Below are 26,523 nucleotides of genomic sequence, written 5' to 3'. Positions count from 1 at the left end.
GTTAAACACACAGGGGGCTCTGGGATCCCTGACTCTGGAGTTATGAGGATTCCACCCACCCTGCCTTTGCAAATGCAAAATGCAAGTAGCTAGGGCAAAGAGATAGGCCTTGACTTTCTAGCTATGGAGCTCCCTTGGTAGTCAGTGGTAGTTCTGTGGGGCCTTTCAGCTTTGTCCCGATCGGTGTTTTCCATCATTGATGGCCCAGGGCTAGCCTAACCGCTGCCCTCCAGACAAAAGCAATTCTGGGTTCCCCGCCTGCAGCCACCCCTGCTAGGGTTCTATCACTATCTCGAATCTGCCACTCCATGTGAGGCCCACAGTGTGGGCCTTGTCTGGTCTCGAACAGACAAAACTGCCAGTGGATTCAGTTTACAAACAGCCGGCTTTGATCTCTTGCAGTCCCCCTTCTCCCCAAGATTCCCATGCCCGTCGAACTTGAATAGGGCAAAAAGAGCCAGTGTATTTGGTTTCTCCTAGATCTGTCTGCTTTCCTTGGTGCCAGACCCTTGACCCCCGACTGATTTTCCCAGTGGAGTAAACAGCCCTGGCATCTCGTGGGCGTGGTCCCCCGGCTGGGGTCCAGGCCAGCAAGGACTCTGGATGGAGAAGGCTTGCAACCTTCTTTGCCCTGGACCTGAGGGTTGGCCAGGAGTGAGATGCCAGGTGGGGGGGATTTAAGTGGCTCTCCTGAGGTGGCCACTAGAGTCACATCTGCTCAGAGAGGTGCTTGGGGTAGGCATCGTGAGTCTGGCCTGTGGGGAGCTGTTAGGAGAGGTGCCCCAACTCCTCAGTGGGTTCTGCTGCTGAAGTGTAGGCTGGGGGTCCTGGGATGGTCTCTGGGGGGCCTGGGAACCACTAAGACGTATGCAAAGTGGGTGCACACGGGCAACGTGTGTACTTTTTGAGTCCATGCTTGCATTAGATTCTCAAAGGACATGAACTACCAAAGCCAAAGAACCCCCCTGGGGTGGCAGCTTTCAGGCAACTCCAAAGTGCATGTCCCAGGACGGGGTGAGTGGGGCCATAGAAATAAGAAACAGCTTTACTGTGTACCCCAAACACTTCATGTCTCAGAATACCAGCTCCCAGAGGGCAGGGGTCAATCTGCCCAAATCATGCCTTCTAGGCAAGCAGGTGCTTAACGCACATTTTCTCTTGTTTTTTAAATTATATACCTTTGTCCAGGGAAAGAAGAGAAGAGTCGGTTATTCCAGCCTTCACCACAGTGAAAGGAACTACTGGAGAACACGTCTCTCTCACCGAAAGCCGTGGAGAACCTGAAGTGCGTCCTTAGTTGTGGAGGAGCAAAGACGTGGGCCTTGGAGCTGGTCGGACCCAGGTTCAGATGCCAGCTTCACCCTGAGTCTCCAGGACCTGGTGCTTTCAGTGGGGTCTTGGGTCCAGCAGCATTGGCATGCCCTAAAGCTTGTTAGAAATGCAGAATCGACTGAATTGGAATCTGCATTTTAACCAGATCCCTGGGGATTCTTACACAGGTGAAGGTTTGAGGAGAATTGATGTGGGACCCTGGACAAGTCATAAAACCTTGCCTCAGTTTCCTCCCCTGTAAAATGGTGATTATGCCTACTTTAAAGGGCCATGTGACAAATGAGATAATGTATGCCCTTCATTTAGCACAGTGCCTGGTACATAGGAGGTGCTTCGTACTCGTCTCCCGCCCTTGGGCTCCCTTATCTCTCAGGGAGTTTCCATTCTTTTCCAGCTCAAAAACCTCTTCCTTTTTAAACTTGAAACAATTGCAGTGCTGCGGTCGGACGCTAGAGGGTGCTCTCGACATTGCCATCGCGGAGAACGCGGACACCGGGATGCGCTGGCGGTGTGGGTCTCCCATTGGCCAGGTGGTGGCTGCAGGTGTGCTGCTGCTCGGCTCCTGGGCGGGGGCAGTTCGCCCAGGGCTCCCCTCCTGGGGCTGAGTGTCCTGGGTCTGAGCCTGCAGCCTCAGTCATCTGCCTCCCCATTTGATCTGCCACCGCGAGTTATAAACAAACTGCCCGGCTTCTCCAAACCTCCCGCGCTCAGTCCCCTGGCCGGTAGGGAGGCGCCTCACGCGGCCCGCTAGACGTTGATGAAAGATCCCTGGTCGCCGTTGGCCGTATCGGGCTCCACGCAGCGCCCCTTTCTCCGGGTGACCCTGCGGTTCCGGTGGAATTTGACGTAGCAGCGCAGCCCTGGGTGAAGAGAGGCAAGGGGGTCAGGGATGTGACCAGCCAGACCCCTCCGCGCCCTCTGGAACCCCCTGCATCCTCTCACCACCACCCCCTTCTTTTTTCCGTCCTACAACCAACCCATCCCCCGCAGAGCAGCCTGAATGGGCTTAAAAAAGCGAATCACAGATGGAGAAGGCAAGAGTGAACAGATGGAGCACAGGGGATATTTAGGGCCACGAAACTATTCTGTGTGATACTATAATGGTGGGTACATGTCTGTACATTTGTCAAAACCCAGAGAATGTGCGACACAAAGAGTGAACCCCTAATGTAAATTATGGACTTTAGTGAATAAGATATCACTATTGGTTCATCAGTTGTAAAAAGTGCACCACACTAAAGTAGGATAATAGGGGAAACTGTGTGTTTGGGGGGGGGCATATGAGAACTCTGCATTTTTTTGCACAGTCTTTCTGTAAACCTAAAACTGCTCTTAAAAAATAGTCCATTAGGGCTTCCCTGGTGGCGCAGTGGTTGAGAGTCCGCCTGCCGATGCAGGGGACACGGGTTCGTGCCCTGGTCTGGGAAGATCCCACATGCCGTGGAGCGGCTGGGCCCGTGAGCCATGGCCGCTGAGCCTGCGCGTCCGGAGCCTGCGCGTCCGGAGCCTGTGCTCCACAACAGGAGAGGCCACGACAGTGAGAGGCCCACGTACCGCAAAAAAAAAAAAAAAATAGTCCATTAAAAACCTTTTGTTAAAGGGATGCAGATTCTGCCCTCCCCTATAAAACCTCCCATGACTCCCCATTGTACTCAAAAGGAGATCCAAACTTCCTACCTTGGCTTATAAGACCCTCTGGGACCTGGACCTGCCTCCTGTCTGCTCTCTTCACCTCCCACTCCCCTCCTCACTCTCTAACTCCAGCCACACCCAGTTTTCTTGCTTTTCCTCGTACACCCATTCATTTTTGGCTCCAGGGCCTTTGCACTTGCTGTTCTCACAGCCAGAAATGCCTTCCTGAAGTTGGCATAGCTGGCTCCTTCACAGCCTTCAGGTCTCAAAGGGACCCTCCCTGACCACCCCAATTAAAGTAGTCGTGGCCCTCCTGGCCCACCAGTGGCAGGGGTTCCTGGCTGTGGCTCTATCGTAACCATATGTCAGGCATCCCTGACATACATGGGTAGACATGTTTTTCATTTAAGGCCACAGAAGGCCACAATCCTCCTGATTGGGGGTGGGAGGGTTAGGGGAAGAGATTGCTCAGTGTGGGCCTGAGCAATCCCTACATTTCAGGTTAGGAGTGACCACAGGGAGAGAGGAGGACATCACCTGCTTAAGATCTGCTTACATCACTGTCAAGAGAATAAAGGAATTGCTGTGAAGTTTGTGCTTTGGGGTCTAGAATTGACACCTGGATCGCAGCTTTCAGACCTGTGGCCACACAAAATACACTTAGGAGGGGGGCAGGGGATTATAAGCAGGAGTGGTTGGTAGCCACAGAAGTCCTTCTGGAACCCTCCAGAATCCAGGCTGGCCTAGACTGCTGGACTTCAGCCCTGGAACCTGAATTCAACATTTTGGGATTTCTCAGAAGTCGTCAGGACTCTTGGTCCTCAGAGGGTTCCTGACAACCTCTTCCTGGACCATCTTTAATGAGCTGTCATTTCTACTCAATTTTTTTTTTCTGGAGCCTGAGTCTCCACGGAGAAGCAAGAATTTTGGTGGGACCGACCAGGGTGGGAAAGACCACGGGAAACGAGCAGATGGGCTTTTGGCTGCACACATATCTTTTGGATGCCTGAAAAGCTACCCCCTCCTACCTGAGGCCCTGGGGAGGAAGGAAGGACGCCTTCCTGGGCAGAGGGGCTGGGCACCAGCTGGGTGTGTGAACTCAGCCGGGCCACATCCCCCTCACGTGGGCAGGATGGATCTGGAGGCCCTGGCGCTATTCCGGGCTTCCTGGACCTCCGGGCCATTCTGCACCTCAGTCTCCTCCTCTGCGAAATGGGCCGCCAGCCCTGCACACGGGTAACAGAAGGCAGCTCCCCGGCATCTCCACCCCTGCCTGCCTCCATCCCCTCACCTCCCAGCTGGTCCTCTGTGTCTCCACTCCCGCCCCCAACAGTACTGCAGCCAGAGTGAGCTGTTACACTCCTAAGTCAGACCAGGTCACTCCCCTGCTTAAAACCTGCCGACACCTTCCCATTATAACTCAAAGTCCTGCATGATCTTCCCCGCCAGCTTCTCCTACTTCCCCTTCTGCCACCTTCCCCGTTGGCTACTGTGTGCCAGGCGCCCTCAAACACGCCAGCCTCATTCCTGCCCGAGGCCCTTGGCTTTGCTCTGCCGCTTGCCTGGGACTCTCTCTCCCTCCCCCCACCCCCTCATCTTCAGGCGGCTGATTCTGCAGTCCGCTCCTGCCCACCCTTTCTAAAACACCTCCCAGCCTGCTCATCAGGCCAGTCTGGATTATTTTCTTGACAGCCCCTCTTCCTTTCTAGAGACATCTTGTCTGCTTATTTGCTATGTTCATCTCACTAGAATGCGATCCGTGGGCGCAGAGCTTGCTGGCTCCCTTTGCCGCTGAATCCCCAATGTCCTTATCAGAACCCAACACATAGTAGGCACTCAATAAATATCTCTTGACAGACTGGATGAATAATTGGACCTAAGCAGCTTTATTGCTCTCACAGAAGATAATTTTTGAGGCTAATGTGAGAAAAAATTGGGCATGTATCTCAGAATGGTCAACAGAGGGACTGAGACTCAGGAAATGTGAGCCCTGGATGTGGGATGACACTCAGTAATTACTGTGCATTTTTGGTATTTTGTTTTTAAAAGAGTACTTATCTCTTAGATGTGTATACTGAAATATTCACAGATGAAATAGCTACACTTCCAGGAGTGGCTTCAAAATCCTATTGCAGGGACTTCGCTGGCGGTCCAGTGGTTAAGACTCTGCGCTCCCACTGCAGGGGGCGCAGGTTTGATCCCTGGTCGGGGTAAGATCCCACATGCTGCGCGGCGTGGCCAAAAAAAAAAAGATTAAAAAAATCCTATTGCAACGGGGGAAGCAGATGGGAGGGGAGACAGCACAGATTGGCCACGTGTGAGCATTACTGAAGCTGGGTGACGGGAAATGGGGGTTCATTATACTATACTGACGACTTTAATATGTGTTTGAAATTTTTCAGAATACAAAATTTAAAATGTTCTCCCACTTTTCTAGCTATGTAGGTTTGGGCAAGTGGCTTAACCTTTCTGTGCCTCAGTTTGCTCTTGGGTAAAATGGGGAGAACAATAGCTCCCTTCCTGGGATCGTTGGGAGGATTAAGGAGATAATGGGTAAAGGGCTTAGCACAGAGCCGGGTACACCTGGGCCCACCTGGGCAGGAGGGCACATACCGCTCCACGTGGGAGCTCCGAGGAGTTAAAGAGGGAGCCAGCCGGGCAAGTGCATCCTTCCCTGGGACAGTGCTGGGAAATCTACTCCCCCCACCCCTTGTTATCACACTTGGAATGTCTCCCCTGGGATAGAATTCCGGTATGAAAGCACCAGGCTTCTCAGGTTTGATCTTATTTTAAAAGATACGCTCCTCTCTCCTCCCCTCTCCCGCCTCCAGATCATGGGAGATCATGCCAGCTTGTATTTCAAGAGGTGAGAAAAGCAAATTTGACCAACGATGCCAGGAATCGAGACTAAATGAGTTCACAGATTGTGAAGGCACCGAGCAAAGCTGTTCCTGCTTGTGTCTTCAGCTCCCCAGGGATTCTCCCACCCCCTTCTCTGCCCACCCCAGCTTGGAGGAGAAAGGGAGGTTGCGAGGTCTCGGCACCGAGGGAGCCCCCGACGTCGGGCTCACCTTCCACACACATGCAGTCGTCAAAGCATTTGTTGTTCAGGCCTCGGTTGTGGGGCGTGCAGAGGTGTTCCCGGAGGTCGCAGCAGGTCCCTGCCCACAAGGCAAAAGCACACTCGGTCAGCCACGCCGAGCGGACCCTCCCTGTGCCCTGCACACGCTCCCACTGGACAGGAGATATATCATCTCCATGGTGGGGCCATCCCGGGCAGGATGGACCATCTGGTGCGCAAGGCTCCCAGCTGGAACCACTGACGAATGTCACGGCCGAGGCCCCTGGGGGCGGGCGGCAGAGACCCCAGACGCCCCAGATGGGCAATTGATTGATCATGGGAGGAGCGAGGGCGCTGTGGGATTCCCCCCCTGGGTGGAACGGCTGGGGGCTGTCAGGTGTGAAGTTAGCATGGAGCTGGGAGGGGCCTCAGTGATCATGGAGCCAACGTCCTCTTTGGACACATGGGGAAACAGAAGCCCCCGAGAGGCAGGCCCTAGGCACGGCCTCGCCCACCATGGAGCCAACTCTCAGAGCCACTGTTCAGTTGGCCCAAACTTGAGCCTTTTCTTTCTGCTCAGGGTGAAAACAATGGTTTGGAAAGAAAACAGCCTTCCAGGGAGCTGGCGGTCTGGCTTATCCGATGCCAAATGGCTTGTTGGGTTGCTGTTTTGTAGAATATTCTGGTCACTGAATTAACGAGCATCGTGGAGGTGTGTACCTCAGATGTCCCTCCGGAAGGCACTTGCCATCCATCGGCCAGGAGAGCAGTTAGCTGCCAGCCTCCAGCTGTTAACACCTGCAGGAGCCTCCTGAGCCACTGTCACACTGTTCTGGAGCAGAAGAGCCCAGGCAGTCACTGGCTCAGCGGGGGTGCCAGGGCCCGGCTACCGGCCCAGCAGGGGCCTCTTCTAACAGGGAATCTTTGCTCTGGAGCTCCCCGCTGGGCTGGCGGGCGACTGCATCACAGTCTCCTGTCCATTCCTCCTTCGTTCCACTTTTATCGTTCACAGGCCTTACCCTACCCCCCACCCCCAGAAACCTCCTGCCCTTCTAACTCCCCCTTCCTGTCGTCTTCTCAGAAGTTCCGACTGACCCAATCAAGGGCCAGCAGTTTAGACCATCAATCAAAACCCCAGGCCTTAGGGCTTCCCTGGTGGCACAGTGGTTGAGAGTCCGCCTGCCGATGCAGGGGACACGAGTTCGTGCCCCGGTCTGGGAGGATCCCACATGCCGCGGAACGGCTGGGCCCGTGAGCCATGGCCGCTGAGCCTGCGCATCCAGAGCCTGTGCTCTGCAGCGGGAGAGGCCACAACAATGAGAGGCCCGCGTACCACAAAACAAACAAACAAACAAAACCCCAGGCCTCTGTTTTCAGACTGTCTTAATGGGCTCAGCTGCTGGACAGGTCAGGATGTCATCAAAGTATCCCAAGAAGCCCAGCAGTGTCATGATGGGACAAGGACAGAATTAAGCCCAAAAAGACGTTAGGAGAGAGAAGTCGAGAGAAGGGTCATCATGGTTTAAGGCAGCGTGGGGCAGTGGTTCAGAACTAGGCAGACTCAGGTTTGAGCCACTTCCTAGCTGTGTGACCTCGGCTGAAACACTTAGCCTCTCTGAGCCTCAATTTCCTTGCCTGAAAATGGGGAATGACAGGGTCCCTTTCTCTGGGTTGCTGTGAGGATTAAATAGAACAAAGTATGACAGCAACTCTCAAGTGGTAGCCGTGGTTGTTATCATTTACCATCCCTAAAGGGTCCTGCTCATGTGTCTGGGAACACCCGCCCCCATCCCCACGCAGGTTTCCCCAGCGCCCGGCCTAGTGCCTTGAACGCGATGCTGGTTCGGTACCTGGCAGGCAGTCCTGGTGATGGTCGCAGGGCTCCACTTCAGCCGGTGATGTTTCATTCCCATCACTGGAGAGTTTGCCCCGGTGTTTCTCTGGGGAAAACAGGATCTGTGCTCAGAGGCTGAGGCTCAGCAGGGCAGAGAGATTAAGCACAGAACACCAGGGTGAGAGCGCTCACACCGCCGCTCCCACAGTGTGGCTTGGATAAGACACAATACCTCTCTCTGCCTCAGTTTTCTCTTCTCTAAAGTGGGATCAACAGCAGAACAGACCTAACTTTTTTTTTTTTTTTTTTAAGGTTAAGTGAGTAGCTATGTGGAAGGCGTTTGCCGTGCGAGAGCACTTGAGAGCAGCAAGTCCATTTCAGTTGTCCGTTCCATTATAGACTCCAGGCCCCCTATCCCACCTTGGACATATGTAGGTCAGGCTGGGGTCACTGAGGCCCCTACCCCAATGGATGGTGGGAGAGGGGAGGGAGCCCAGCAAGGGGGTGGCGGGGTGGGTAGACATACCTTTCTTCTTCGTAGACGGCCAGACCTCAGGCTTTAAGTCTTCATAATCGGTCCAGTCAAACAAGGCCATGTCCAGTGTGGGCATCACCTCCCCGTCGGGCCTGGGATGAGCCTGCAGAAGGGGGTGGAGCGGAGGGAGCTTGAAGATCCCAACAGGTGAAAGAAGAAATGTGGGGCCCCAGGACCAGAGAGCAAAGGAGGGGCTCCTCAGAGGCCAGCTCATCTTGTGCTGGACAGCCTGCAATCCCAGCCCGGGGAAATCGAGGGGCCGCCCAGAGCAGCCACCCCCAATGTGGGACGGTGCCTACAGGCAGCTGATGTAGTCGGGCAAGGGATCCACCAGGCCCTCTGGGGGAGGCGGGGGGAGGCAGCAGTGTCCGCTCAGGAGGAAGCCCAGCTGCTTGTTCCCCTGCCCCTTCTCTCCCCTGCAGACGTCATCAGCTCTCTGTGGCACTGTTGAGGCCACGGCCATGGCTCAGTTCCACTCACAGCCCTGGCCACAGTAGGATGTGAACCCACCTTCGAGGGCTGGGTTCTCAACACATGGGCTTCAGGGGCCCTGAGACAGCATGGGTAACCATGGATTCGTCGGAAATGGCGCATAGTCTTATCAGAATCTCGGGGGGGGTGTAAGACCCAAAAAGAGAATAAGAAAGATCTACTGCTAAAAAAAGTTTTATTTCTTCTACACATATATTTATTTTTGATCATTTTTAATGATTTTATTTTGAAACAAATTTCAAAGCCCCAGAAGAGGTGCAATGATGCACCTCACGTTAATTGCAACAATAAGTCCCCTCCATCTAGACTCACCAATGGTTGGTGTATTTGCCACGTTTGCTGGCCTGCTCCCTCTCTGTATATCTTTTTGTTTCTATTCTTGTTTTTTTAGTCTGTGCCACGCGGCACGTGGGATCTTAGTTCCCCGACCAGGGATCGAACCCACACCCCCTGTAGTGGAAGCGTGGAGTCTTAACCACTGGATCTCCAGGGAAGTCCCTTCCATATATCCTTTTTAAAGGTCTGAAGCAGATGGGTCAAAGTGTTAACTAAAGCTTGTTAATTCTGGATCATGGGGACATGGTTTTAAAGATTATTATTCTCTGTACTTTTCAGCACGTATAAAATTCTTCCCCAAAGGCCCTGCTCTTCTAGATGCAGAGACCAGTGTGCTGAGCCAGCACTTGCTTCCTTGGCATTCCCTAGAGTGAGCCCCCAGGACCACTGCCTGGACAGTGGCAGCCCTCCCCGGCCAGTGGGCCCACTGGCCTGGACGGGCATCAGGAGACCTGGCTTCCATCCAGCCCCGCCGGCCTGGACCAGCTCCTTCCTGCCACTGTGCCTCAGTCTCCCTAAATGTACTAAGAGGGGTTTGCATGACATCATCTCAAGGACCCTTCCATCTCCGAGGCCGCCCCGGGCCCCTTACCTGGGGCCACAGGGATGTGACGGGCAGGATCAGGGACTCTTCTGTGGCAGGTGCTGCCTTAAAGGTGGTGAGGTAGAGTATGGTGGGGGCCAGGCTGGTGGAGGATTCCTCCATCGCGGCATCTGGGGCCTGGTCTTCTGACAGCTCCACCTTCTTCATCAGGGAGCTGGGACCTCTGACCAAGGCTCGGCCTGAGACAAGGAGCAGGAAACACAGCAACTGTATCTGCTTGCCACCCACCACCCCGTATCGGCCCACAGCTGGACCCACATTTCCTGCTGCGAACAGGGGGGCGGCAGGAACCATATGACAAGCTTTTGGCTCAGCCGACATCGCTGCTGCCCACCCTCCTGCGGGGGTGGAAGCAGGAGTCTGGGGGCAGGACGAGGGGGAAAGTCTTGGATGAATTTGCAGTGTTGCTGGGGAGATGGCCCAGGATTCTTGCTCTAAAGCAATAGTCCAGCAAGTTCAAGTCTGGGTTGGTTGGGTGCAGCCAGCAGTGTAAGTGCAATGAATGGAACTTAGTAGGATTAACCACGGAAGGCTTCCTGGAGGAGAGTAAGTTTGAGTAGGGGAGCAACGTGATGAGGCTGAGAGGCACTGCAGGGAGGCAGAGGCCTTTGAGAAGGCTGGGAGGTGAGAGCTCCCTACGTGGTGATAATGACCCTGTTCGTTGAGTACATGCTGTGTGCTGGGACCATGTTGTACGCTGGGTCCTGCTTTACAAGCACTATTTCACCTAACCTTTGCAGGGGCTCTGGCAGGGAGGTACTCTTTCAGCCTCATCTACAGGGAAGGAAACTGAAGCACAGAGAAGTTAGGCAACTTGCCTGAGAGCACACAGCTAGTGAGTATCAAAGTCTGAATTCGAACCCAGGTCCATCTGTTGCAAAACCAATACTTTTAACCACTGATGCTGCCTTCCAAGATATGTGGGCAGGATGGGGTAGGATGACTGTGAGCGGGGAGAGTGTGCAGGGTTGGGGGTGGTCGGGAACCAGGGGGCTTCGAGAAAAGCTAGAGGCCCCAGGCTCATCCTTGCCTCTTTTTCTCAGGCAAGATCTGACTTTAAGGTTGGTTGGGTCAGTTGGGGCCTCCCCACCATCCAGAGATGAACCCCAGAGAGTAGGAAGGGGACTCGGGGACCACTGAATCTGCTCTATTCATTTTACAGAAGGAAACTGAGGCCCCATCAGGCTGAGACCTTACAGCTGGTCAGCAGGCCTGGGCCTGGACTCCAGACCTCCACTCACCCACTCTCGTGGAAGCGCCCCACTGGTCCACAGGAGCTGGGGCTGGAGCTGGGCGGGGCTGAGTCCACGCCCCGTGTATGCCTGCTTGCTTGCTGTCAAGGCTGCCACTGCCCCCACCCCACCTGACACGTGATCCCCAGGGGCGGGAGGCTGAGAGTCTAAGCTGGGCCCACTCCCCTGTGTTCTGCCCACCTGGGGGGTCTCAGCGGGCCTGGAAGGGAAGCAAGCCCCAGCTGTTTGCAGGAGAAGGTGGGGCTGAGGCTCCATCACCCACCTCCTGCACAGCCCCCGCCCCCATCCATGCCTGTGGCACTCGGTCTGCCCCTAGAGGCAGTCATGTCACATGTAGAGACTTGGAAGCCGAGGTTGCCTGCCTGGGCTCTGGCCAGGGGAGACTGGGGAGGAGCCTGCTGGGTGGGGCCGCTGGGACACGTTTGTTCTGGGGAGGCTGGGACCAGTGGGTGGTTCGGCTCACAGGGGATTTGGGAACGTGGAGGGAACTAAAGGAAGGTCAGAAAGACGAGGAAGGAACCCCATCAAACAAACAGAGCAGAGGCAGGAGAAATAAGGACGTGACCGCTCTCCTTGGTCAGCCGTGTCCAGGTCGGAGGACACTTGACTCAGCACTGAGAGAAAACCGAGAATTAACTAGTGACAACCACTGCCCATTGCCCCCGCCACGTGCCAGGCACCATTCTGGGTGCTTCAGATAGCAAGCCGGCTCTGAATCTACCCTGAGGGCAGAAGGGGCCATGACACTCACTTTGCAGAAACTGAGGCACAGAAAGATGACTTGCCAGTAAGTAGTGGAGCCAGAATCAGACCTGGGGAAGATGTGGCTTCAGAGTCTAAGCCCTCGGCCTCTGCTCTGTGCCTCGGACTTGATTAAGTGATGTGCTTGGAGGGCACCGAACTGTCCCATCTCTATTCAGGACTTACAGTAGGATGGATTTAGGTCAGATACGAGGTAGAACTTCCTGATTTAGGAGGACGATCTACTGATAGGACTGAGCTCCTATGGCCACATGTCCTTCTCTTCCTCCCATGCTCCATGCCCAGGCCTTTCCCAGCGTCCACTTCTTACCAGACCCCTCTGACTTCAGTGAGACCCCTCCCTTCCTCTGGGGGTCCACTACCTGCCCCCTTTGGGGCCTCTGGATGTCCTCCCAGGGACCTCACACCATTGACACCGCCGCCCCCCACTTCCCCCCCTCCCCCGCCTCCCTGTCCTGTCCCTGAAATCCCCTTGGCCATTTGGATCTGATCCCTCTCCCCCACTCTCCCTCCCCCTTTCGTTGCAGGGCCCCACCCCCTCGAAGACCTCCAGCTACCTCTGTGTAGTTTCAACCTCTCCTTACGTCTCTTGTGCTCCCTGCCTCGTTTCTTCACCCTCTCGGACCCTGGAGACCGGCTCTGCTTCTCGGGGTAGGGCAGTGTCAGCCCCAAGAGCAGATCCTTGTCCTGCAGCAGGCCTGCAGGACTCTGCCCAGGCAGCAGCCCCCCTGCCCCTGGCAGCCTGGAGGCCTGCCTGGTGGTGGCAACCACAGCCCCATCCTGGGCCCGGCCAGGTGTGCCTGGGTCGCGCTCCTTCTTGCCCAGGCCCTGCCGGCGGTGGTGGCTGGTCTGGGGCGTCCACAGTGCTGGGCCCGGGAGGTCGATGTGATTCTCCGGGAGGTTCCGAGCAGAGCTTCCGGGTCCCAGGGAGACTGCCAGGCTCAGCTCCAGTAGCGGGAGGAGGGCGAGGAACAGCATGGGGGCAACGTGGGTGGCGGGCCCAGCCATGGGCATTTCCCTGCAAGAAAAGCAGGACTCTAAGGGGGCAGCCCTCCTCCTCCTGCACGGCCCGGCTCCCCAGTCCCCGCACCCCCACTATTATAGCCTAGTGTTCCTCAACAGGGATGGAGGGGGACTTGGCCCCCTCACCCCTCCAGGTGACATTTAGCAACATCTGGAGACATTTTTGGTGGTCAAAGCTAGGCAGCACCACTGACTTTACTGGGTGGAGGCCAGGGATGCTGCTAAACACCCTGCAATGCTCAGGACTCCCCCATGACAGGGAATCACTGGCCCAGAAAGACCCCAGTGCTGAAGCTGAGAATCCCTGGTTTCAATAGTTTAAGAAGCGCCCAGGTTCCAGATTAGATTCCTCTTTCTGTACAAACCTCTACCTTTGGCTAAGTTCCCCGGAACGAGCTGAGTCCCTCCAAGCTCAGAAACAGGCCGACAGTCCCAGAGCCTTGCCTCAAAGCCTAAATTCAAACAGCTGGAATAATAGCATGTGAGCACGTGCTGTAAGTAAGAATCGTGTTCAGCGCTTGGTGTGAATTTCTATCACTTGGTCCTTTCACCGAGTCTCTGAAGTAACGCCTGTTATTTTCTGAAGTGGAAATAAAGGCTCAGAGAGGCTGTCACACGGAGTATGTGGCATTTATACAACTGCTATGCCTGTGCTCTGAGCTCCCACGTGCTGTCCCAGGACAGCCCAGGCCTTGCCTTTTCTTTTCCTCCAAGTTCCAGGCAGGTTCTGACATGGCAGGCACTGTCCCTGCTGGGGCCGGGGAGCTCTGGAGGCTGGACTCTGACCCTGCAGGGTAGGGTGAGCTGCCTCTGACCTACACTGGGGACAGCCCATCTTTCTGCACCAGAAGTGGTGTCTCCTCAGGGGACCTCACTGCTCCCCACTCTGCGCCAGAGGAAGAGTCGGAAGCCCCGGATGCTCCAGAAGCACTTGGAGCTAAGGCTCAGGAGACTCGTGGCTGGGGGACAGTGGGAGTGTCCCACCCCCCTGGGGCCCCTCCCCCATAGCCCTCCCCCCTACACCAACCTCACTGCGTCCGGCTGAGCCGGGCACCAGGTTAGCCAGGCTGATGGAATTTTCATGGCCTCCCTGGGCCCCCTGCATATTCCATTAGGTTCACAAAGGTGCTTACACAACCGTTTCCTTGTGATTTGTGGCCTTGTAATTACCCAGGGCTGAGGAAAGGCCGGTGGCCTGGGGATGACTGCTGGCTCTCTCCCTCCAGCCCCCTCAGTTCCTGCAGCCCCTGCACTGGCCATCCCACCCCAGGCTCACCGTTAGCCAACGCTGAGTGAGGGGCCCTTGAAGTGGCTGGGGAGGACAGACTGACCCACCCTGGGAAGAGTGAGGGGTCTGGGGGAGGGAAGCGGTTCCTCCCCAGCTCGCCTGATCACCAGCCTCCTGTTATCCTGCTGCTCCTTCATCCCCCAACTGGCGTGTAGTGGTCCCCTGGGAGGTGCGGGCCTCTACCGCCCTGGGCTCTGCCCCACCAGCCTCAGCCCCAGCCTTTCCATAATGAGGGCCCGGGAGGCCGGTGCTCAGGCAAGGCCTGCACTCCTGAGGCAGCCAGGTGGGAGAAGGAGGGGCCCTTTGAGAGGCCTGTCAGTCAAGCATTGTTCTGCCCCCGGGGACCCCTCAAACCCTATTTCCAGGCCTCAGGCAGATGCCAGGCTGCATTTACCAGACTCCACCCTCCTCTCCCTGTGGCTGAAAAAGGCTGAGTCTGTGTTGGATGCTGCCCTGACCCAGCCCCGCCCTTCTGTCCTGTGGGGACATCATATCGATAACCTGGGAGAAACCCACAGAACACCATCAACAGGGGACCTTTGGGACACTGGCCCGGTGAACAGAATCCCTCCACCTTGAGAGTAGAGAGGAGCAAGGTGGGACACCCAGAAAGTGCAGGCAGGGGCTTCCCTGGTGGCGCAGTGGGAAGTCCCACCTGACAGTGAGAGTCCGCCTGCCGGTGCAGGGGACACGGGTTCGTGCCCCAGTCCGGGAGGATCCCACATGCCGCAGAGCGGCTGGGCCCGTGAGTCATGGCCGCTGAGCCTGTGCGTCTGGAGCCTGTGCTCCGCAACGGGAGAGGCCACAACGGTGAGAGGCCCGCGCACCGCAAAAACAAACAAACGAACAAAAAAAACATATCTGTTGTGGCTACACAACACTATGAATGTACTAATGCCACTGAATTATAAAATGGTTAATTTTATATTATGTGAATTTCATCTCAATTTTAAAAAACATAGAGGGGGCTTCCCTGGTGGCGCAGTGGTTGAGAGTCCGCCTGCCAACGCAGGAGACACGGGTTCGTGCCCTGGTCCGGGAAGATCCCACATGCCGTGCGGCGGCTGGGCCCGTGAGCCATGGCCGCTGAGCCTGCGTGTCCGGAGCCTGTGCTCCGCAACGGGAGAGGCCACAACAGCGAGAGGCCCGCTTACCGCCAAAAAAAAAAAAAAAAAGTGCAGGCAAGGCACCAGATGAGGCTTGGCAGAGGGGTGAGGAGTGGGCAGCCCCATGGCGTGTATGGGCAGCGTGCTGTCCCTGTGGACACACATGAGGCCCATCAGTGACCCTGAGCCAGCCTCTGAGCTCAGTGACCAGCCTCGGCACTAGTCCCAGAGGACAGCTCCTCCCCTGCAGAGCCAGGAGCTGAAGTCCAGCCCCATCCCAACCCTACACCCCCATGCATCACGACCCCACCCATACTTGCCATCTCTCCCAATGAAGTCCTCTTACCAAGCCCTTGCCAGTGGCCATGGGTCTGTTCATCATACCCAGGAACCCCAACTTCAGTGCCATCTTTGTTCCCTCCCACCCTTTGCACCCCACAAATCATGTACGCAGCCAGCCTGGGGCAGGGAGCGGGGATTTCAGCGTGCAGACTGAAGCACCTGAGAGGCCATCCCTCTCCTGGATGGATATCAGCCCCGTCCAGCCCCTGGACCCAGCCCACACTGCCGCCAAAGTACTCTGATCCTGACCCTCTCCTGCCCAGAACTGTCCATGGCTCCCTATCCATTTCCCATTTAACCACAGACTCCTCACTGTGGCACTCAAGATCTTGTATAATGTGGCCCCCACCTAACTTTGCAGCCCCGACTTCTATTTCCTCCCCGTCACAGCCAATAGAGACGATGCCCTGGGCCTCGAGCACCTCCCATCTTTCCTGTCTCTCTCTTCTCGTTGAGGCTGTTCCCTCTGCCCGGAACAGCCTCTCCTCTTCACCCTCATCTCTGTCTCTGTGGAACTCCTGCCCATCCTCTGGGACTCACCCCAAATGTCCCTTCTGGCAGCAAACTCCCCCCTCGGGGCTCCCACACAGCTCTGCCTGGCTCATTTCCTGCTGGGGCAATCAGCCTTTTTTAAAGTCCCCACTAGGAACCTCCCTGGTGGTCCCTGGTCCCTCCCGGGTTCGATCCCTGGTCGGGGAACTAGATCTCACGTGCCACAGATAAAAGATCCCGCACGCCGCAACTAAAGATCCCGCACGCCGCAACTAAGACCCGGCGCAGCCAGATAAGTAAATAAATATTAGAATAAATAAATAAAGTCCCTGAGAAGATCTGGGGAAGATCCCTTTCCCCTCTGTCCCTGTCAGATTTACAAGACCCTGCAAATAACAGGCACTGACAACTACAGATCGGGATGGAATCAAACTGACACCTGAGCAGAAGATCATAAAGAATTCCCAGGGAGGGTGTGCGTGTGCGTGTTTGTGTGTGCGGCAGAGAGACAGAGAAGAAGACAGCTAAGTGAGGGTTGGGGATGCTGACACCTCTTTGCCCTGAAGACCGCATGGAACCCTGTCCCCAAGCCCACAGCATTTGTACTTGAATCTTGGCACATTCCAGCAGCCAAGATGCCAGCCTGGCAAAGAGCCACTTGGGGAACACGGGCTGCTAGAGAAGCCGCACCAAGGATCCACAGCGATGCGGGCTCCAATCCACTCTGCCGGTCTGGAAGCCAGCTGGAGGCTGCCTCCCAGAGCACCAAGCAGCCGGGAGAAAAGGGGCAGCAGGTGCCCCACGTGCCCCACCCCCATCAGCCTGGGATGGTTCTGCCCGAGGTTTGCGCATAAGGCCTGCTCTTTGGGGCCTGGGTCGCTTTCCCTCAGGATTGGGGACGCTCAACAGCTTTCAGTCGCCCGGGACAAGAGAACCACCCAGAACCCCGAGACAGCCGTCTCACAACAGAGATCTACTAGTGACTCCTTAAAAACTACACTGAACAAGAGCAATCGTCATCATAGGAGCTGCCACTCCCTGAGCAGTTGGAAAGCCCAGGCTCTTACAAGCTTACTTCATCCGTTTCTTATTGAATCCTCTCAATTGTCCTGCACAGGGCAGGTTGTTCTCCATTATTTTTAAAATGAGGAAACCCAGGCTCTGGGAGGGTAACCCACAAACACAAGGTGACAGCACTGGTGAGTGACAAAGCCCCACCTCAAGGCCTGGGCTCTCTCTGCACCCCATCGCCCGTCCACTGAGCTTCACCGGGGGTCGCCTACCTCCCCCACGTAACCTCCTGCCATTGCCGAGAGTGCAGTCAGGGCCCCGGAGCGGGGACCAGGCAGCTGGGAAGATGAAACTGACAAAGGAGGGGAAAGGGGCTTGTCTCGCGCCCTTATCCTGTCCCCATACTGTGCAGAGTTGAACTGCCAGCATGGTCTCCATCCAGAAGCCTGCAGGGAGGCAGTGTTAATGCAAATGAGGGCAGCTGATGGAGCCCGGAGCTCGCTTTGATTCCTGAGCCTCCTCCCCCGTCCCCACAACAGCCTCGCATTTGGGGGCCGGGCGACTAGGGGAGCTCCTGCCCACCTGCCTGGCAGACAACAGTGAGGCCTGAATTTCTCCTTTACTGATCAGCTCACCCATGCCTGATGGGTTGGACGGGAGAAGGGGGCGGGTAGGGGGGTGGGAGGTGGGAGCAGTGCTGGCTGAAGGGGGTCCGATGGGAATCCTGGGCCAGGAATATCAGTGATGCTGTGATGGAGCCTAGGGATTATGACGCTCAGTCCAGGCTGTGAGCCAGACAACCACCCCCCAGGAGAACTTGGCCGTCAACCCCCCTCCCTGACCCTGTGTCTCCTTCTCGCGTGTGAAAGTGACGCATTTGAGCCACCATATGTGGTAGAGATGTCTCAGGGGTTCTCTAAGCCTTTGATTCTAACCTCACTTTTAAAAAATATTTGTTAAGCTATTTTGAAAACTGTAGGTGAAAACAACAGACACTCTCAAATGCGTCCTCTACACGCTTTTAACTCGGGCACAACCCCACAATAACCTGGCCTTCTCCCGGGTCACTGCAGAGTGTTCCAGGGATGCGAGGTGAGCAGTTTAAAAGAACTGTTGCCATTTGCAGCTACTTATTGACATGTTCCAGGATTTTCTGGACACCAGCGACCAAAGCCTGTTAGAGGCCCGGTCTCATATCGACAAATGCAACTGACATCCATAGCCTGCTTTTATACCATTGAAGACAGCTTCTTCTTTCTCTTTGACTTACTGTAAAATGGGCAATATTGTACATTGGGGGCATAACAGTGGTCACACAGCATCTCCATGGAGGAGAAGCTGAAGAGAGTCTGACGGCATGTAGGGCTTGAAACTGTATCTGCACGAAACGGAGAACGTTTTGGTTTGGGGAAGAGATTATTGGTGGTGTTGGTGAGGTGCTACACCGCTCGTAAAATGCTGCCTTTATTGATTTTATATGTTGGGATTGTGGATAAGATTTCATGGGAAATGATTCGTACTGCGCAAAAAATAATGGGGGGCGCACTAGGGGAAGACCACTGGATCACTGGGTTAGATTAGATGGTCTCGAGGGCTCGGTCTGCCAAGGGAGCCCAGGAATTTATGATCCACAGTGACAAGACTCCTCCATCTGTCTATCTATCCAACTGACAGCCCCCTGTGGGGAGGGATGACACATCATATCCTCCAGGTTCTGGAGTGATCCCCCAGGGACCAGGGACAGGAATTGTGAAGTAGCATGGATTCAGAGGACATATTTGTGAATGTTCAAAGACAAACGTGGGAATTCCCTGGCGGTCCAGTGGTTAGGACTCTGCGCCTTCACTGCCGAGGGCACAGGTTCAATCCCTTGTCAGGGAACTAAGATCCCGCAAGCAGCTCGGCCAAAAAAAAAAAAAAAGAGACAAAACACAGCCACGCGTGCCCATTCCTGGGCCATCCCTCCCTCTCACTCGCTTCTGGAGGAGCTCTGCCTTGCTTTGGTCACCTCTCTAACCGTGACTGACCCCCAGCACCCAGATGAAACCCTAACCCACCGAGCCGCTGGGAGGGGCATCCTGAGACCAGTACAGGGGTCTCTGGGATGACTGGGACACTTCTATCTTTCAAGGGCTCTTCAGAAAGGGGTGCACAGTGCTGGGGGTCAGGGATCTGAACAGGAAGGGGCCCTGATTCCTGCCACTCCCCTGGCCACAGCTCAGGTCTTGAAAGGACCCTCCACATGGAAACATCCTAACCCTCTTTAGCTCATAAGAAACTGGAAGGTAGCTGCCTTCTGCTAAACCTGGACCAGAAGGGACCTCTACCCCTGAGAGGCCAAGACACATCTCCAAGGGGATCTTGCTCCCTTAAGAGAACCCAGCCTTCCTCTGGGGCAATCTGGGAGCCAGTATTCTTAGCCACAGGTGATGAGCTCTCCCGGCTCATGGGGGAAGTGGGTCTGGAGTTTTGTGGCCTGCTGGGCATCTCTGGGGACCCTGACACTAAGGGCTGAATTCTGTCCTTCACAGTAGCTGCCTCAGGCCAGACTGGACTCTATGTAGGTGCCCCCTTATCGCAGAACTCTTGCCACATTCCCTGCCATGTTTCCAGTAACACAGACATCCCTCGGTGCTGCTGTCTGCCCAGGCCCCAGCTTATCACCCAAACATCCTCCACTTTGTGGTCAGAAGAACAAATCGGACACTAGCATTCCTGCTTAAAACTCTTCAGTGGACATTTCTGCAACTCATACAGCAGACAAGAGATTAACTCCTTAATATATAAAGAACTCTCACTCCACTCTCATCCCTGGGAGCCCTGGGGGCAGTGTTTGTATGCCCAGAACCCCAGGTCAGTAGCGCTTAGGACAGATTTTGTGAGATGCAGGAATTCTCTCGGATTTTGTTTCCACACTGCCGTGAAGATTTTAGGAATGCTCTAACTTGGAATTATCTGCCTGACTCTTCCCTCTGGCACCTCCTCATGACTTGACTGGACACTTCCTGGAATGGCTGGAATCAGACAATGGAGGTGGCCATCCCCAGGTACCCTCTTCTGCTCTTAGAACAGTGGACAGTGGGGCCACCTGGTAGTCAGCTCCACAAACCTGGAACTCCAGTTGGGGTCTTAGAGCATCTAAGACAGCAGGTTCCCGTCTTCTTTAGGGGGAGTGGATTCCCCCAGGGCTGGAAAATGAGTAGTTGTAATTGTTCAATCAAAATAGTTATGTCCCATAATTCAAAAAGAGTCATGTACCCCAATGTTCATTGCAGCTCTATTTACAATAGCCAGGGCATGGAAGCAAGCTAAGTGTCCATCGACAGATGGATGGATAAAGAAGATGTGGCACATATATACAATGGAATATTACTCAGCCATAAAAAGAAACGAAATTCAGTTATTTGTAGTGAGGTGGATGGACCCAGAGACTGTCATACAGAATGAAGTAAGTCAGAAGGAGAAAAACAAATGCCGTATGCTAACGCATATATATGGAATCTAAAAAAACAAAAAAAGGTTCTGAAGAACCTAGGGGCAGGATAGGAATAAAGACACAGATGTAGAGAATGGACTTGAGGACATGGGGATGGGGAAGGGTAAGCTGGGACGAAGTGAGAGAGTGGCATGGACATATATACACTACCAAACGTAAAATAGCTGGTGGGAAGCAGCCGCATAGCACAGGGAGATCAGCTCGGTGCTTTGTGACCACCTAGAGGGGTGGGATAGGGAGGGTGGGAGGGAGACGCAAGAGGGAGGAGATGTGGGGATGTATGTACATGTATAGCTGATTCACTTTGTTATACAGCAGAAACTAACACACCATTGTAAAGCAATTATATTCCAATAAAGATGTTAAAAAAAACAAAAATAGTTATGTCCTCAGTGACAGTGGGGGAGAGGAGGGGGATCCTAAATTCTTGGGCTGGGCTCTTCCCAAGTCAATTTGGGGCTAGATTCTGTCTCCCTAGCCCCTCCCACGATCCTCCCACCATCACACCTCATCGTGAGTCATAATTTCCCTGTCTGTGAAATGGGATTATTAGCCTGTCATGAGATTTGACTATTTAGGAAATGAGGACTTCTGTGTGATTGGGGAAGGGGAGGTTTCCAGGTATGGAAGGAACTCAGGCAGTGTAGGTGGGATGGAAGGCAGCAAAGATGAGCTTCCTGGAAGGGGGAAGGGGAGATAAGAGTTGAAACATCTGCCCTGGGGGGTACTCATCGGTGGATTGGCCTTGACAGTCCTGAGCTAGTCCCTACCCATCTCCCCTGCCGCCCTGAGGCTCTGTGCCCCCAAAGTGCCACCTGTCCAATAGGAAGGGGCCTCTCAGCGCCCCCTAGGCCTCAGAACAGCCAGAGCCCCACCTACCCCTCCACATGCCTTTGTGCCAACCTGGCCTCACACAGAGAACTCTGCCTCTTGACCCATGGAGCCCCAGGGTGGAGACTGCCAGGGACAGTGAACCAGATAGTCACCACTTGCTGAGCTCCTCTGGGTGCAGGACCTGGATGCCATCCAAGGGAAACTGCTCTAGTCTGAAGACCTTGTCCCTGCTTCTGGAAATTGCCAGTCTGACTGGGGACAATAGCCTGGCCCTGGGGAGCTCCCACTGTAACAGGGAAGATCTTGGTCTTGCCTTGGAGGACTCTTAGACTGATGAGACACGGCTCCTGTCCTCAGGGAGCTCTCAGTCTGAGCAAGAAAAGCAGCCCCTGCCCCAGGAAGCCTCCAGTGTAACAGGGGGGACCCTGTTGCTGCCCTTAGGGATTTCCCAGTCTGATAGGGGAGACACAGCTCTGGCCTTGGACGTTCCCAGAACATGGGGAAAACATACACTTCGCTGCAGGGAGCTTCTATTCTGTGGGCAAAGACACAGTCCTTGCCCTCCAGGTGTCCCCACTCTGACCTGGCAGGGAGGCCACAGACCTAATGAAAGATTGAGGCACAGATGTAATTATTATTGATTCAAACACAAAAATGTCAGCCCAAATCCATTACGCTGAGCCATGGGAGAGCCCCCCCTGACCAGAGCGGAAAGAGCTGTGTTTGACCTTGGGCAAGTCATTTGACCCCTCTGAGCCTCGGTTTCCTCTCCTGTACAATGCTGGAGTTGCGAGAATGAGGGGAGGCAAAGGTATACAGAGTGAGTGGTACCCAGTAAGGGTGCAATAAACAGTAGCTGTTGTTATTATGAGGAGGGGAAAGAGCGGGAGTGGGGCTTGGGGGTGGGTTCCTGGAAGTGTTTGTGCATCTGTGCCTGCGTGTGCATGGGGGCAGGCACAGGTGGCCACGTCCTCAGTCCTTGGTGGGGTGATGGATGGCTTCGGTGGGGCAGGTCAACACAGGCCCAGGCCAGCCTGGAGGGGACCATTGTCTTGGCAAATGAGGTTTGGCTTTCCGCAGGGGCAGCACCATCTGCTTTTATTATTTCCAACAGCAGCCTTGGGAATTCCCACCCCCCTGAGGCCTCACACCTCGAAAAAACTGATGTAGGGCTGTTGTTTTGCGGGGAGGGAGCGGAGTCCTACCTCCTGCTACATTACAGGTACTCGCCACCCCTCCTCCTCTCCTAAGCCATCCTCCTGGCCCCCTATTCCCCAAATTTCATTATCTTGGCTCCCAGACAATTTGGTTGCACCCATCACTTAATCGAGTGACAAAATGCCCACTGTCAGTTCTGGCAGAGGTCAGTGTGGAGTAGAAAGACACCTGGAGTCAGACAAGCCTGGGTGTGAATCCTGGCTCCAGCATTTAATAGCTGTGTGACCCTGGGCAAGTCAATTAACCTCTCCGGGCTTCAATCCCACATCTGAAAAATGAATGTTTGTTCGGGTGTCATTTCTAGGGTATCAACTACTCTAGGCTTAGAGCTTTATATGTATTACCTAGTTTATAATTCAGCCCATTGAAGTGGACAATACTTTTCAGGTAATAACAATAGTAACAATGGTTCAACATTGGGACAAAGATTTGAAGGATTTGCTCAAGGTTACACAGTAGAGTGAGTGGTAGAGCTGGGATTTGAACCTGTGGCCACCTGACTCCAAAGGCAGACTCTTTGACCACGCCTCATGCTGACTCGGTAACTAATACTAGTGCTGACGCTGTGACTTTCAGGGGTGACACGTGGTGGGGGCCTTAACCCAGCGCCTGGCACAGAGGGGGCCCCTAAAAACTTGAGGTCTGCAATTACTTTATCCCAACTGCTCTGGATTCTAGCACCGGTACCCCTACACTCACTCAGGGATGTGTCCCAGATGGTCAATGCCAGGCCATGGTGTTGCAGTGTGCGAGGCTGCCAAAGCTGGGAACTGGTATGAGGGGGGGCAGGGCCTCTAGTGGCAGGGTCCTTCCTGGGGAGGCCTGTGTTCCATTGGCTACGGTGGCCCACGTGAGAGGAAGGGCTGGGGTAGGACAAGCAGAGGGCCTGGAACAGCAAGAGAGGCGGATGGCACCTGAATGGGCCAGTGGAGAGATGTTAGTATGACACCTCCCCATCCCGGGAACATGCCCAGCTCGTGCTCTTCCCAGGTTGTGGAGTCAGGGAGGCCAGGATGCAAACCCCAGCTCTGCCACATTTCTGGCTGAGGCAAGTGAAGGTCCAGGTCACGTAGCTGCTAAGCTAGTCTGCTGAACTTGGGCAGTCAGTTCCCTGTCTAGCCGATTTCCTCTGTTCACATCAGGCACAGAAATCATCCTCATCTTCTGGAGGCGTGCAGAGCCCCCAGTACCACAGGGACTTTCCAGGAGGCTTGCTCCCCGCTCCACAACCTCACCAGTCTGCCCTAGGGCCAACTCTGCCCCTGGCCTGGCCAGCAGGACCCAGTGGAACCCACGGATAACCTGTGGCTTGCAATTGTCAGTTCATTCCTATCTCCTGGGCCAAGGATTCCATATATTAGAACAAATATGGACAGAGCACGTGCTGTGCTGCTGTGTGCCTGCTGCGTCTCAGGCACTGGAAACCCAAGTGGAACAGGACCCAGCCCCGCCCAGGGAAGTGCAGACCACGGGAGAGACAGGGAGGCAAGGGGGGGCAGGAGGGCTCCCCACAGGAGGGGCCATCTGACCTTGGCCTGCAAGGGGAGACATTTTAGTTAGAGGGGAGAGCCCTAGCAAAAGCTCGGAGGCAGTCAGGGCGTGGAGATGATCGGCCCTCCGTCATGGCTGAAACCCAAGATGCCGACAGGGGGTGTGATGGGAGGCAGGGAGCATAGTTAATTTAGTGGAAACAGGGAGCTATGGAGGGATTTAGGGATGCGAAGCAGGGTGAATTGAACGGTGGGAAGGGAGGCAGAGAAAGTGGCAGAAAGGATTGTGAGCAGGAGTCTGGATGGGGTGTGTGTGTGTGTCTGTGTGTGCGTGTGTGTGTCTGTGGGTGTTTCCAGTCCCATTCTTGCCTCTCTAAAGAGAAAGGCACTAGTTGCTAGCTCTGGCTGTGGCTGAAAAAAAAGCTCAGCTAGGGGAACCTAGAACTTTCCAGCCGGGAGAAGATGTCCCTCTTCCGAAGTTGCCCTCATTATGGCCCTAAGCCCACATCACTGCCCGACTCCTGGGGTGGTGTGTCACCTGTCGCGATGACACAGGCGACGGTCAGAGGGTTTGGGTGATTACACAACAGGTGCAGGGTCCAAAAGACAATCCCCCCCAGAGGAAAGGAAATGGCTCGTGAGCGAGAGCCATGAAAAAGGAAATGGGTGCAAGACAGAGATTCAGAATTGGGAATGAGTCACATGGATGCCTCACGATCAATGACCAGCTGTTGGTAACATCGACACAGCCACATTGATCTCATTTTGAAAGCAGACACTCTTTTCTTTCTGATTTTTAAGCTCCGATTTTAGGACAAGCAGAGAGGAGGAGGGAGAGAAAGAGAGAAGAGTGCCAGTAACAGTGTGTAGGGGGAGGTGACCATGATACGGGAGGGGCCACAGTCAGGTTTCCCTGCAGTGTCTCTAAGCCTGAATTTTTGATCCATTTCCCCCTTTCTGTGGACCCCCTATCCCCACCCCACCCAGGGACTGGGACTGTAGAATCCCCTGTGGCCACCGAGTGTGTGCCTCGCTGGCATCCGATATGTTTTTTTCACTGCTTTCACATATATCCCTATAGGTAGGTGCTATTATCCCCGTTTTATGAAGGGGGCACTGAGGCTCAGAGAAGTGCGTCCCTTTGTCCAAGGTCACCTCAGCCTCCGTCTGCCTGACCCCAGAGGGGTGGTACTGAACCAGTACTGGGACACTTCTTGCATGCCACCAGGCTGGGAGGTGGGCAGCATGGAAGACGGCTCCATGCAAGAGAGACCAGACAGAGGCGAGGGCAGAGGGAGCACGCAGTGTAGTAAGGCAAGACTTGGCGGGAAACCCAAGAAGTCTCACCACTCAAACCTTGGCTCCCGCAGGAGCCTGAGACCCCGGCGCGCGGTTGGAGAAAAGCCAGCAGTGGAGAGGGAGGGAGCCTGAGCCGGGGCCAGAAGAGCGAGGCCAGCGCTGTCGGGGTTGCTAGCGCGAGGAACTGGGCAGTGCTGGCGGGGGGCGCAGCCGGAACCTCCCTCTACCTGCAACACACCCCAGCCCCGTAGGCAGCCTCGAAAGAAGCAGAGGGCACTCCTGCCAGCTCTGTCCGGAGCTTAGGGAATCTTCCAATCTTCTTCAAACGATGTCAGATTGGGGTCCCCAGCCTGAGAGACCACCGGGAGACTCAGAGACAGAGAGACAAAGAGAGACCGGGTCCCAGAGGGAGAAGGCTAGTGCCGAGGAGGAGAGTGGGCGAGAGCCGCGTCCGGAAGAGGGCGGCAAGGGCGCACGCTAGGCAGTGTCAGAACGTGGAAAAGTGAGTGTCCGGCGAAAGGGGGGCGGATGAGGGGCCCAGGAGCAGAGCCAGGAGCCGAGGGGAGACGCGGCGAGGAGCGGAGGCGGCGGACCCACTGACCGACGGGTCCGAGGGCCGGGAGGGCAGGGAGGAAAGCAGCATCCTCACCTCCAGCCTCAGTCCCCGGTGCGCCCCGCCCCTGAGCGCTCCAGGTAGCCCACCTTTGTCCCGGCGCGCAGCCAGGTGAGGCGGGAGGGCGGAGCCAGGGGCGGGCCAAGGCCAAGCCTTACCTGTCCAACCGGCGGGGCAGGGGCCGAGGGGCGCGGGGCCGAGCGCCTGCGGGAGCCGAGCGCAGCGGAAGGCCGAGCCGCGAAGCCGGGACCGCGCGGAGAGGTGCGCGGGCGGCAGGAGGATGTGCCGAGGCTGAGCTGGGCTGGAGGGAAGGGGGAGGGGGCGGGCGTGAGGGAAGGGGGCGGGAGCACGCGGAGGGGACGGGGGAGAGGCGGCGGCGAGCGCGCTCCACTGCCCCCAGCCGAGGGGCAGCCCCGGGCCGAGCCGGGCCGGGCCCCGCGCGCTCCCAGCCAGCGCGCCCTCGCCAGCTG

At 55.5% G+C, this 26,523-nt stretch overlaps 1 protein-coding gene across 2 annotated transcripts; it reads right to left on the bottom strand.

Annotated features, from left to right (window-relative positions):
- Positions 1–1,163: 1,163 nt before the first annotated feature.
- On the bottom strand, positions 1,164–26,281 carry DRAXIN (dorsal inhibitory axon guidance protein). Of its 2 annotated transcripts, none has more exons than XM_032603843.1 (7): positions 26,212–26,281; positions 12,399–12,859; positions 9,815–10,005; positions 8,386–8,497; positions 7,876–7,965; positions 6,036–6,125; positions 1,164–2,192 (listed from the first exon to the last, which is right to left on the bottom strand). In XM_032603843.1, the coding sequence occupies exons 2-7, from the start codon at positions 12,853–12,855 to the stop codon at positions 2,080–2,082; spliced, it is 1,053 nt and encodes a 350-aa protein (XP_032459734.1). In that variant the 5' UTR covers positions 12,856–12,859; positions 26,212–26,281; the 3' UTR covers positions 1,164–2,079. The 2 variants fall into 2 exon arrangements, with proteins under 2 accessions (XP_032459734.1, XP_032459745.1); XM_032603854.1 differs by lacking the exon at positions 26,212–26,281 and adding an exon at positions 9,570–9,572 and having other exon boundaries at positions 2,080–2,192; positions 12,399–12,849.
- Positions 26,282–26,523: the final 242 nt, after the last annotated feature.

This window comes from Phocoena sinus, chromosome 1, assembly GCF_008692025.1.
Source record: "Phocoena sinus isolate mPhoSin1 chromosome 1, mPhoSin1.pri, whole genome shotgun sequence".
In the NCBI taxonomy this organism is placed as follows: Eukaryota; Metazoa; Chordata; class Mammalia; order Artiodactyla; family Phocoenidae; genus Phocoena; species Phocoena sinus.
Note: the sequence above shows the minus strand (reverse complement) of the source record. Positions and strands in the feature narration are given on the sequence as shown.